Source organism: Orycteropus afer, unplaced genomic scaffold, assembly GCF_000298275.1.
Source record: "Orycteropus afer afer isolate SDZICR_OR568_19922 unplaced genomic scaffold, OryAfe1.0 scaffold00098, whole genome shotgun sequence".
NCBI classification, from domain to species: Eukaryota; Metazoa; Chordata; class Mammalia; order Tubulidentata; family Orycteropodidae; genus Orycteropus; species Orycteropus afer.
The window spans coordinates 4,565,145-4,577,805 of record NW_006921685.1 but is presented as its reverse complement, the minus strand read 5'-3'; the positions used below and the strand labels follow the sequence as shown (position 1 = coordinate 4,577,805).

The 12,661-nt window shown below is 36.0% G+C and overlaps 1 protein-coding gene across 1 annotated transcript in view; it reads left to right on the top strand.

Annotated features, from left to right (window-relative positions):
• The first annotated feature begins 770 nt into the window (after positions 1-770).
• LOC103198602 (sulfotransferase family cytosolic 1B member 1) overlaps positions 771-12,661 on the top strand; it is a 20,009-nt gene continuing 8,118 nt past the window's right edge. The window contains exons 1-5 of the mRNA XM_007942769.2: positions 771-918; positions 1,183-1,311; positions 5,149-5,246; positions 9,379-9,505; positions 10,423-10,517. Of these exons, the coding sequence (XP_007940960.1) occupies positions 771-918; positions 1,183-1,311; positions 5,149-5,246; positions 9,379-9,505; positions 10,423-10,517 (597 nt within the window). The remainder of the gene's footprint in view (positions 919-1,182; positions 1,312-5,148; positions 5,247-9,378; positions 9,506-10,422; positions 10,518-12,661) is intronic.

Here is a 12,661-nt window from a genome sequence, read left to right as displayed (position 1 = left end):
CTATTCAAAACCGATGTTAAAAAAAAAAAAAATGCTCAGAGCATCAGTGACCTACAGACAACTTCATGTCACCTGATAGAGATGTAATTGGAGTTTCAGAAGGAGAGAAGGAGCAGAAAAATATTTAAGAAATAATGACCAAACATTCTCCGTATTTAATGAAAACTATAAATCCATAAATCCAAGAAACTCAATGAACCCAAAGGGAGAAAGGAAAGCAAAAGGAAAAACAAAACAAAACTCCAACAAGGTGAATCATAATTTTATTGCTTAAAAAGAAGAAAGATAAAATCATAGAAGGATCCAGTGGGAAAAAACAATATGCATTCTATTCTCATGAACAAAGATTAGGATGACAGCAGATTTCCTATAAGTAAAAACAGGTTACAGCAGAAGTGCTGATGTTAAGTAATGAGATTATTTTGTCTGAAGTTCAAACTTTTTCTTAGCATATTATTGTGAAATATGTCTTTAAATTAAGATTTGTTGTTCTATTTATTTCTAAATGTTCCACTGATGACCTTTGTTCTGTTTGTCAGAGAGCTGGTTGCTGCCCTTGTAATCTAAGGCTTTAAGTCTACAAAACCACCCTTTAGATTTAGATCTCTGTGTGCACAGTGTATTAAAGACCAATTTTTCTTGAGGTGAAGTCATGATGTATTAGAAATAACATTAGTTACACAGATTTTGATTTTTTTTTCTCTTTATTTCTCCATGTTCTGAATATCAGAAATATTCTTTTAAACATTTGTACAATCTAGTATGATAAAATGATTTCCCAAAACGATTTTTTGCGAAAAAATCTGAAGATGGTTCATGGCTATCCTATGATCTATGCTTTTACAAACAACTGGGAAAATATTGAGCAATTCCAAAGCAGACCAGATGACATCGTGATAGTCACTTACCCCAAATCAGGTGAGTTTACTGACCTGACAAATGCAGGTCTGACTTCCTTCTCTGTTTCCTGGTGACGTACCCCTCTTTCACAATTATCCCAAGCTAAGTTAATATTCTGCAGTCATCTACTTCTCATGTATTGAAATTGGTATTTGTGACAAAGAAAAAGAGGCTCTATAGAATTAAGTTTTAATTAGAATGTACTATGATGGTGTGCTTCCAATTGATACTATTTTCCTCTACATTTGGATGATGGTTATAAAAAGGCTTCATTTGCCACAGGTACTACATGGATTAGTGAAATTGTGGATATGATTCTAAATGATGGAGATGTTGAAAAATGTAAGCGAGATTTTATTACTGCTAAAGTTCCAATGTTGGAAATGTCTCTCCCTGGACTAAGAATCTCAGGTAACTTTTAAGTCAATCTACTCATTTTAATGACGACATTTACATAATATATTCATTTTTTGTACTTGTGATTCACAATGAAAGACAACAAAGAAGATTTGATAGTAGAAAATGAAAGTTTGTTAGAAATACAGTGACCAAAGCACATAGAAAAATGTAGTTTAGCCCACTGCCTACCCACTATGATAATCAAAAATTTTGTAGAAAACACCTGAAAATTTAGTTGATTATCAAAATGTTCCTTAACTTGTATTAATTTTGTTGTGTAGAATTTGGTATATTGAAGTAATAATAACTTATGAAATTACTATATTTAATCAAATAAGTAAAGAAATACTAACTCCAACTAAAACATAGAAATTATTATTAATAAAATTTATTTTTAATCCCACAAATCTTGAGAGCTTCTTAAGGATTATGCACTGTGCTATGGGTTAGGTATGAAATTAGTAATAGATGAGATACTATATAGCCAAGGAATTTAATGTAATGTTGTAAAAATAAACAAGTGAATGAACTAGCAATATATTGATGTTATTAGTCTTATGCATATACAAAGAATAGAGCTTTAGAAAGAGAAAAACAGGAATATTACTTTAGATATATTTTCAGGAAAATAAACTGGGATCTAAAACTATGCACATAGTTGGGGAAAGTATATTCCAAGAAGGTGAAGTATTATGTGTGAGGACCTTGGTATATTCCAGGGATTAAAAAGACCAATGAATTAAGGGAAAAATGGGATGCAAAACACTTGGATCTAGATAGGAACAGATGATGCAAGGTTTGCAATTCTTAGAAGATTACTAAATTTGATTCTTAAAATAGTGAGGAAGATATTAAAACAGTTTACAAATAATCTTTTTGTTAAGAAGCTCTGGTGGCACAGTGGGTAAGACATTTGACTGCTAACCAGAAGGTCAGCAGTTCAAAACCCACTGGGGGTCACTATAAGTCGGATCAACCCCATGGCAATGGGTGTCATTTTTGTTTTAATCTTTTGGTTATTGCTAATTTTATATAAAGATTCCACTGGTTTCTGTGTGAAGATGGAATTACAAACACCAGACAAGTTAATTGTTAGACTTGCTGGTAGACTATATTAGAAATATGAGGAAAAGGAAAGAATCAAAGATAACTCTCCCATAATTTTATTTTGATCTACCAAGTGTACCATGAAACTATTAATTTAATATGGCAAGGAGTTGGACAGGAATATATTCAGAGTAAGTAAGGGTGGGGGGAACTATTAATAATTCAGCTTAGGAAATGTTGTATTTGCAATTCCAATTGATATTTAGCTATTTAGTTGAAAGTATGGTGTTTGAAATTTGCTGCTAGATAGTCATTAGGCAACTGTCAGTATAGGTGGGCATTGAAATCAATGAGATCACACAGAGAAAGACGGCTGAGCAGTTGAGATGATCAGGGCTGAACAGCAAAGAACACCAACATGCAGAGGTGTAGTAGAGGAGTAGTTAGTAATGGACTGAAAATCAACAACGAGTGAGAAGGGAATCAGATTATGTTCCCCTGTAGGCAAGAGGGGAGGGTATTCAAAGAGTGAAGCTTGGTTATCTCAAATGTTGCCTGGAACTGGGATGAGAAGACAGCAGTGTGATTGCAATTAGTCCTGTTTCGCCTGTTGTTACATAAGTGATTTTCTATATTTTTATCCAGATATGGAAAATAGTTTCTTATTTTTTTCCCCAAGAAACCATAAAAAATAATATTCTTGGGAGGAAATCAGTCTTGTAAAACACAAATTTGCATTAGGACAGCCTATTTCTACTTCCAAGCAGACAGAAAGGTTTTATTTGTATTACCTGAGAAAATGGAATCTTCTTTGTTGGATTACTAGTCAGGAATGTGGAGAGATTCCTTCAGAGTGACTTGCATAGGAGTCAGGGTTTCAATACCTTGTGGTTTCCATTGTGTGGGATATAATATCAAATAGCCTTTCACTTTTCACAGGGTAGAAATAGGAAGAAAATCTGCAATAGCCAATTTTTTGCTTTAGAGAAATTATTGTAACTATTAAATTTATTTTCTCCATGAAACCATGCACTTCTCCAACAGAAAGAAATGTTCATTCTTTTCTCAGATCCCATAGCACTTAAAAAAAAAAAAAAACCCTTGACCTCTTGTAACAGTATTCCGCACTTGAATATATCTATATGCAAATATCTATATGCAATTCATATATATATATATATATATATATATATATATGCAAAATACACTGCAAATTCTCCCAAGTGATTGTTGAAGAAAGACATACAAAAAATATGACTCTGGTCTTTTACTAATCATAGGGATTATGATTAACAAAGGATGACAGGAGATTGGCTATGAGGAGAAATAGGGTACTTTTACTAATCATAAGGAAAGCAAATATTCTTAGAGGAAAATGTCAAACTTTTACCCTTCTCTGTTTCTGCCCAGATTTTATAAAGAATATGAAAAGCATGTAAAGGCCTGGTATATTCATTAGTTGTTGTTGTTGTTGTTGTTATGTGCCGTTGAGTCGGCCCCGACTCATAGCGACCCCTCCTTGGGTTTCCGAGGCAGTATCAGTACGGAAGTAGGATTGCCCAACCTTCCTTCCGAGGAGTGGCTGGTGGGTTTGAACCTCTAGCCTTCTGGTTAGCAGTCAAGTGCTTTATCCACTATGCTACCAGAGCTCCTTATATTCATTAGGGTAGTCCTTTAGTCTTTTTAGTCATATAAGTAGTTTTATAAAATTTTGTTAACTACATGTTATCTAGGAAGATATTATAATTCATTACAAAAAAAGGTGATATTAAGAAAAAGAAAATCTGTTTACCAAAAATTCAAATTTAAATGGACATCTTGTATTAATGTATTTGGCTGCTAGCCAAAAGGTAGGAAGTTTGAACACACCAGCTGCTCTGAGGGAGAAAAATTAAGCGCACTGCCTCCATAAAGCTTTACTGCCTTGGAAATTCTCTGCAACCGTTCTACTCTGTCCTAAAGGGTCACTATGAGTGGGAATTGACTCTATAGCAGTGTTCTCCCCCTCCAGGGGGCGGCTATTCCTGGCAACCTTATCTGTGTTGTTGTTGTTGTTATGTGCCATCAAGTTGGACCCGATTCATAGAGACCTCTCCTTGGGTTTCCAAGGCAGTATTACTACAGAAGCAGATTGCCCAACCTTCCTTCTGAGAACCCTATCTGCATTCATATGAAATGTTTCTTCCTTAATACAAGCCATTTTGTGATTATTCATTGGTAAACAAAATATGTTAGATACCTGTTCTCATGGTTTCACCATCCACTGCACGTGTTTTGGAAGAAAGCAATAAGGATGTAGGGAAAAAAAAAAAATGGATACACCAAAACTGACAGTAAACAAATGAATAAGTAAACTTAAAAATTAAAATATTAAATAATTAATAATAAGTGTTACACAGAATATTAAAAAGGATACCGTGATAGAAATGACCAAATAACTTAGTATTGCAAAAGTTCTTGTAAACAATTGAAACAGACGGTTGTTCTGAATGGATGTTGCTGTTGTTATGTGCTGTTGAGTCGGACCCAACTCTTAGTGACCCCTCCTTAGGTTTCCAAGGCACTATGGAAGTAGAATGCTCAACCTTCCTTCTCAGGAGTGGCTCATGGGTTTGAACCACCAGCCTTCTGGTTAGCAGTCAAAAGCCTTAGGCACTACGCTATCAGAACTCCTTAACAAATGAGTCAGATACAGTTATATATTGTTTAAGGACTGATGAGAAAGTTGGTTGGAAAGATGAGAAATTGCACACTTTTTGAAGATTCTAATATATCTTTATATATCCAATAAAATTTTCCCAGGTATTGAACACTTAGAAAGGAATCCATCACCCCGGCTTGTGAAGACACATTTACCAATAGATCTTCTGCCTAAATCTTTTTGGGAGAATAACTGCAAGGTACATTCTGGGCTGCAAGTTAATTCTTCAGTAGTACTGTATTCTTCTACTTACTTTTGAGTAGATGTTCAAATGTTTTGTTTACATGTGACCATGAGGACTGAGCTATATGGAAATACTTCATTAATATAAAAAGGTCAAACCTACATACTCAGGTTTTCTTGAGTAGTAACAGAATCCTTATCTCAGCACAGTATTGTTACTTTCATTTCCCAATTCTCTCTAATTACTCTACATTCTCTGAAAGTCATTAGACTGGAGAATCATGGTATGAAATTTATAAAATGATATGGTGGGAAATATATGAGGAGCTCTGGTAGTGTAGTGCCTAAGGCACTTGACTGCTAACCAGAAGGCTGGTGGTTCAAACCCACCAGCCACTCCTCGGAAGGAAGGTTGGGCAATCTACTTCTGTAGTGATACTGCCTCAGAAACCCAAGGAGGGGTTGCTATGAGTTGGGTCCGACTCAAGAGCACATGACAACAACAAAACTGAGGCAACTGAGTTGACACTGAATAATGGGTTATTTCACTCGGATACTGAGTTCTTGCAATTATGACTTGGTTATTAGTAACTATGGATATAGGCTAAGAATTGGCAGTCCCCAAAGATACATTTGTTTTTAATTTTATTTTTAAACATATTATTTTGAAATAATTATAGAGCCACAGGAAGTTAAAAAAAAAAGTACAGGACTTCCTGTACACTTTTTATCCACACTTTCCCAATATTATAGTTGCACAACTACAGTACAATGTCAAGACCAGGAAAATTGACAATCCATAGTATACATGAATCAAGAGGGAGTCTTTCATTTTAACAGAGCAAGGAGACACAGCCTGGTTCATAATTGGAAAAGGTGTAAGACAGGGTTGTATCCTTTCACCTTATTTGTTCAGTTTATATGCTAAATAAATAATGAGGAGCTAGACTATATGAAGAAGGTAGCACCAAGATTGGAGGAAGACTGGTAGTTAAGGTTGTGTGTCAGCCTGTCTGGGCTGTGATTTTTAGTGGCTTGGAGCTGGAGATAGTTATTCCCCAGGATGGGATTGGATGTGGTATAATCCTCTCAATGGTAGAATCTGCTGTGAGCAGTTAATCAGTTGAAGGAGAGTTGCCTTCAGGGTGTGACCTACTTCCAGTGTATATAGAAAGCATCCTCCATTTGGTTAAGTCTTCATCTCCAATTCCCGGACTTGAACTAAGGGCCTGCCATGTGGCCTGCCACACTTGGGATTGTTGCCTGTGCAGCCTCTGAGCCAACAATCTGCCATTTTACCTGCCACCTTGGATTCATCAGGCTCAGCAGCTAGAAGCTGCAAAGTCAGGAGAAGCCTCTAGTTTGCTGCAGTGGGCCTGGAAGATAGAATTAACCAAAGCCAGAGGCCTTCACCTAGTCCCTAAAGTTGGCAGCCTGAATTTGGACTTGTAAACTGTCCTTCCCCTAGAGCTGTCACTCTGAATTCAGATTTTTAGGAGCTCTGGTGGTAGAGTACCTAAGGCATTTGACTGTTGACTAGATGGTTGGCGGTTCAAACTCACCAGCCATTCCTCAGAAGGAAGATTGGGCAAACTACTTCTGTAGTGATATTGTTTTGAAAACCTAAGGAGGGGTTGCTATGAGTCGGATCCGACTCGACAGCATTGACTTTCTGAGTAAACTGTAAGAGAATAAATTTGTTTGTCGAAGCGATCTACTGTATTATTTCTAACATAACAGCACTAGAAAAATAAGACAAAGACTCATTAACAACCTGCGATATGCAGATGACACAATCTTCTTGTTTCTCTGTTTTTTGTTTTTTTCTGGGTATTTAATTTCTTTTGTTTACTTGAACAATTTTTATAGTTCCATTTTTATTTATTTACAATGTTTTTAAGTATTTTGTTTTGTATTACTTCTTAGCAGTTGTTCAAGATATTACCATATACATACTTAACATCATAGCCTACTACTGTCAGTGTTTTACCACTTCGAGTGAAGTGTAGTAATCTTACTTTCAATGAAGTCCCTGGGTTGTGCAAATTGTTAAGTGCTCTACTACTAACTGAAAGTTTAGTGGTTTGAACACACCCAGAACTGAAAGGCATAGTAATTTGCTTCTGAAAGTCACAGCTTGAAAACCCCTGTGGAGCACAATTCTACTTTGCACACGTGAGATCATTATGAATCAAAATCAACTTGACAACAAAGGGTTTAGATTTTTGAGTCTCCATCCTCTTAAGTGATTTCTGTGTCTATATTGCATACCAAATCAAGTCATGCTGTAATATTTGCTTGAATTATAAAATATAAATTTAAGAAACTCTTAAAGTGAAAGGTAAGTCTATTAGGTGTACCTCTATTTTTATACACTGTTGTTCTTCCTTCCTCTTTGAAAGTCCCAGCCTTCTTCTGTTATCATTTTTTTTTTTTTTTTTCTGTTTGGAGAGTTATTAGCCCTTCTTTAAGGTACCCTGCTAACAACAAATATTCTTAGTGTTGTTTCATTTGAGAATGGTTTTATTTTCTTTCTTGCCTAAAGGAGATTTTCACTGGTTGACAATTTTTTTTTCTTCCTGCACTTGAAATATGTTGTGTCACTTCCTTCTGCCCTTAATGTTTTTGGAGGAGAAATTCATTCCTGTATAAACTGCTGTTCCTTTATATGAAATGTGTTATATGTTCTGGCTGTTTTAAGAGTTTTTTGTTTATCTTTAGTTTTCGGAAATTAATTATGATGTATCTTATGATTTTGGGAATTTACATTTTCTGTAGTTCTCTCAGTTTCTTGGTTATGTATGTTTATATCTTTCATTGTACTTGGGAAATTTTCAGCTATTATTTTTACAAATACTTTTTTAGTCCCACATTTCTTCTCTTCTTCTGGATAGGAATATAGTCTCCTTTATTATTGTCCCACAGTTCCCTGAGTTTCTGTTTATTTTCTTTAAGTCTATTTTATTTGATGTTCAAATAGGATACCATCGATATATCGATGATCACATTCACTTATTTTATCCTCTGTCTTCACTGTCTCTGTCTTCACTGTTTGTATTATTGACTCTGTCTAAAAAAATAAACAAATTCACTGCCACGAGTCAATTCAATTCATAACGATCCTTCCTTGGATTTCCGAGGTCATAACTCTACGGAAATAGATTGCCCAATCTTCCTTCCAAGGAGTAGCTGGTGGGTTTGAACTGCCAGCCTTCTGGTTAGTAGTCAAATGCCTTAGACACTACACTAACTCTGTCTAGTGAGGTTATTATTGTTATTATTATTGTTATCATTTTAGTTCTGTGTTTTAGTTCTGTAATTAACACTCGGTACTTTTTTAACTTTAATATTTTTTCTCAGATTAGTTTATAATTTTTATTTCTTTTAATAGAATGTATAATTAATTGTTCAATCTTTTGGTTTTATAATGGCTGCTTTTAAATCTTTTTCAGATCAACATCTGATTCATCTCACTACTGCATCTATTGATTATCTTTTCACATTCAAATAGTGGTCTGTAGCCAGTTTATCTTCTATCTGTGTACAAGCATCTGTTTATTATTGTCTCTTGAATAATTTCCAGAGTTGTTCTTCGAGAGGGAAAAACAAGAAAGACTGAGTCTATACCATCTTGTTCCAGAACTGGAAGTTCCCCAAACCTTTTTTGAATATCTTTAATATTTTTCCATTCTCTTCCTTTTTTTCTGTTTTTCTTTTATTTCGACATCTCACACTTTCCCAAGGATTTAGTTAATAAAAGTGAAATTTAATTTTATTATTATTATTATTATTTTCAAGTTGCCTGATAGTCTCTTTAGCTATAGTGTCATCTTCTACATAATAAGAAGTGTTATATGACCCTATGGATTTCTGCTAATATCTGATCAATTTTTGGTTCAAAAGGAAGCCGGAAACTTGACATTTTTTGGACTCTCCAGACCTCTATAATTCTAAATTCATGATATTGCCCTAATGAAAATGGCTTAAAATGAATAGGTTTTTGAGATGTTGATGGAGAGTTCTTCACAGCCCACAATTTCCAGTTGAAAAAGTGCTTTATTATTTTACTTACCTATGAGCTCTTTTTTTTTTCTTTTCCTCTCAGTAAAATATCTTTCATTTGGTTTTCTTTTTCTTGCTCCCTGCAGATGATTTATATGGCTCGAAATGCAAAGGATGTTGCTGTCTCATATTACCATTTTAACTTAATGAATAATATTACCCCTCTTCCTGGCACCTGGGAAGAATATTTGGAGAAATTTATGATTGGTGAAGGTAAGTAGGCCCTGACTTGAAGCTGATAAGTTATTTTTTATTTTTAATAATACAGTCAACCCTTATCGATATGATTTTTCTCTCCAAAACACTTATTTTTGCAAGGCAATGCCAAATATGTTTTAAAAAACCTCTTAAAATATTAAACCAAATATGTCTAATATTCTATTAGCTCCAACCTCACTGCCATCAAGTTGGATCCAACTCATACAGATCTGTCCTTGGGTTTCTGAGGCGGAATCACTATGGAAGTAGATTGCCCAATCTTCCTTACAAGGAATGTCTGGTTAACAAGTAATTTGAGAAATTATCTACTTACTAATACTGCCCATTATTTTAAATATTCTGGTTAGCAGTCAAATGCCTTAGACACTATGCCACCAGAGCTCCTAGGATGTTCAATTCAACAATCAGATTTCAATCATTTGAATAATAAAGATATTCTGAAGTCCTTTTCATTTGCTAAAAGTTTATCCTCAGTTTCTGCTCACAATAGATAATGTTTAACTTACATAAACTTGATATCAAGTTAGATTAGAAAGTGGCCATTAGTTGTTTAAGTGTTATAAGTGTGTTATATTTATAATAATTAGATAATTACCCATTGTGACTATTTTGTAAAAGAATAGTGCCCTTCTGTGTGAAGCTAAGTGTCACCAATTGGAAGTTTATGTATTTTTTTTTCTGAAATACTTCGTTTACCCTTTAATTTTTTAAAAAAATCTGATGGCTTGTACTTCAAAAAAAAAATCACTATCAGAACAATTACTCCTATGTTCTCAGTTCTCTTGGTTAGTAAATTCCACAAAATATCCATAAAATTTAACTTATTTTTTAGAAATAAATTTTTATTTTAATGAGTGCTATGGAACCAGACTGTTTCTCTGGTTTTAGTGGCCTACGGTTTCTGGTTTTAGTGGCCTACGGTTCCTGGTTTAATCATGTTAAGAGCTGGTGGAAGAAAAGGAAAGAATACCCAATACTTTACTTACACTATGAAGATATGAAAGAGGTAAAATGATAGAAGATATTCTATATAATTTCTAAACTATATGCTATGATAAAATGATTAAAATTTATGTTTAAATTCTGTCTTAGGGTATTCAAAATGACATGAATGGTTTGTCCAGCCTCTGTGACTTCTTATTCATATCTTGTAATGTCATTAATAACTTCATAATTGTGAAATCAAAGACTTATTTTTATTTGTCTTCCCACTTCTCCACTATGAGTCAGGTCCGACTGCATGGCACATAACAACAGCAACAGCAGCACTTTCAATATTCTTCACCAACACCACAACTCAAAAGCATCAACTCTTCTTCAGTCTTACTTATTCATTGTCCAGCTCTCACATGCACATGAGGCGAAAGAAAATAGCATGGCTTGAGTTAGGAGCACCTTAGTCTTTTTATTTTTAAAAAAGCCTGTTTTACACTCAACATTACATGTACATTTAGTTTCACTCCCCATTTACCATGTCCAAACCTAACCCAGTCTCCTCCCCTCCATACCCTGTAACCCTCCCCCTGTGCCCCTCATATTTCTGTACTCCTGTTTGTCCTGCATTTCTTCAACCTGAATGTTGGTCCTCTGCTGGCCCATGGTCCATTGCTCTAAGGGATGTATTACCATAGAGTATGTGGGTGTGTCATCCTGGGTTGAGTGGTCTGCAAGTACATCCTGTTAAAACTACTGGGCTGAAAGCCAGCCCTTAGGGGAGAGTTTTAATCCAGGTGCAGAATGTATTCCAGGGCCATAGTATTGGGGTTCTCATCAGACTTCCTCTACTAGTAATTCTGGTCATTATTGAGTTTTTGGATTTTGTTCTACATTTTTCTTCCCACTGTATCCAGGATCTCCAGATTTGATCCTTTCCTGAGTGGTTGGCAATGGTAGCAGGCACTATCTAGTTCTTCTGGTCTTGAGGGCCATCGTGTCCTATGGCTGACTGCTTCCAAAGGCCTTTTTTTTTTTTTTTTTTTTGCATTCTTCTTCACTTCTGATTCTAGGAGACCATTAGCTACATCTTAGATAGCTGTTTGAAAGCTTTTAAGACCCTAGTCACTACTCATCGATGGAGGATGCAGAACAAGGCTTTTATGTACTTTGTTGTGCCAATTGAGTCTGGTGTCCCCCAGCACTATGGTCCTGAGCTGGTAGATCTATTGGCTCTCTCTCCCATAGTGTCTGGCCATCTGTGATGGATTACTCTGTGTCTGTCTTTTATTGTTTCTGTAATGATTACAGATATTCTGTATCACTGGGGCCTGTACAAGATTAGCCTCAGCTGAATCTATCCTTGATCTAGAGTATACTCCTGTTCACAGACCCCCATCTGATCTCCTCAGGTGTTTATGTGTTTATCTGTAGCCTGGTGTTTGGTGTTAATGGTAATGCAATATTGTGGACACAATAGTTGGTATTAGCATCTGTCATCTATCTCTTATGTGCACAATTTGATGTCCTCCCATTTCCTAATGTTATTATGGTGGTCACAGTTCATTTCTGTGTATCCCTTCCCTTACCCACATCAGATTTGGATTCCAGGGACCGAAGAACAGGCAGCAAGGCAGGAAGACAAGAAGAGGACAGAAAAGGCAAAGGGAACCACAACAAATCAAGGAGTCAACCGCAGGGAGCCAGGCGAGGAGAGAGAAACCAGGCCACCCCCACAAGCAGTGAGGCAGGAAGCAGGGAGTGGACAGAATAGGCAAAGGGGACCAGAACAGATTGAGGAGTCAGACCCAGGGACCCAGGTGAGAAGAGGGAACCCAGGCTGCACACCACAAGCAACGAGGTGGGAAGGCAGGGAGAGGACAGAAAAGGCAAAGGGGATAGGAACAGATCAATGTGTTAGCCACAGGGATCCAGGTAAGGGTGGTTGGAGGGGTTTCCAACAGCTAAGGGAGATAAACTTGTCTGTCTGTCGATTTGTCCTACTGCGTTGACATGTTGCTATGTCTTGAGGCTGTGCCACTGGTGTTTCAAACCCAGTGGGGTGCACCTGTTGCACAGGTATCAGCCTGGCTTACAGACTGAGACACACTAGAAAGAAGGAGGAGGCCATCCACTTCTCAAAGAATTGGCCAGGGAAAACCTCATGAATAGCAGAGAAACACTGTCTGATACATTACTGTGCAACTTTATGAATAG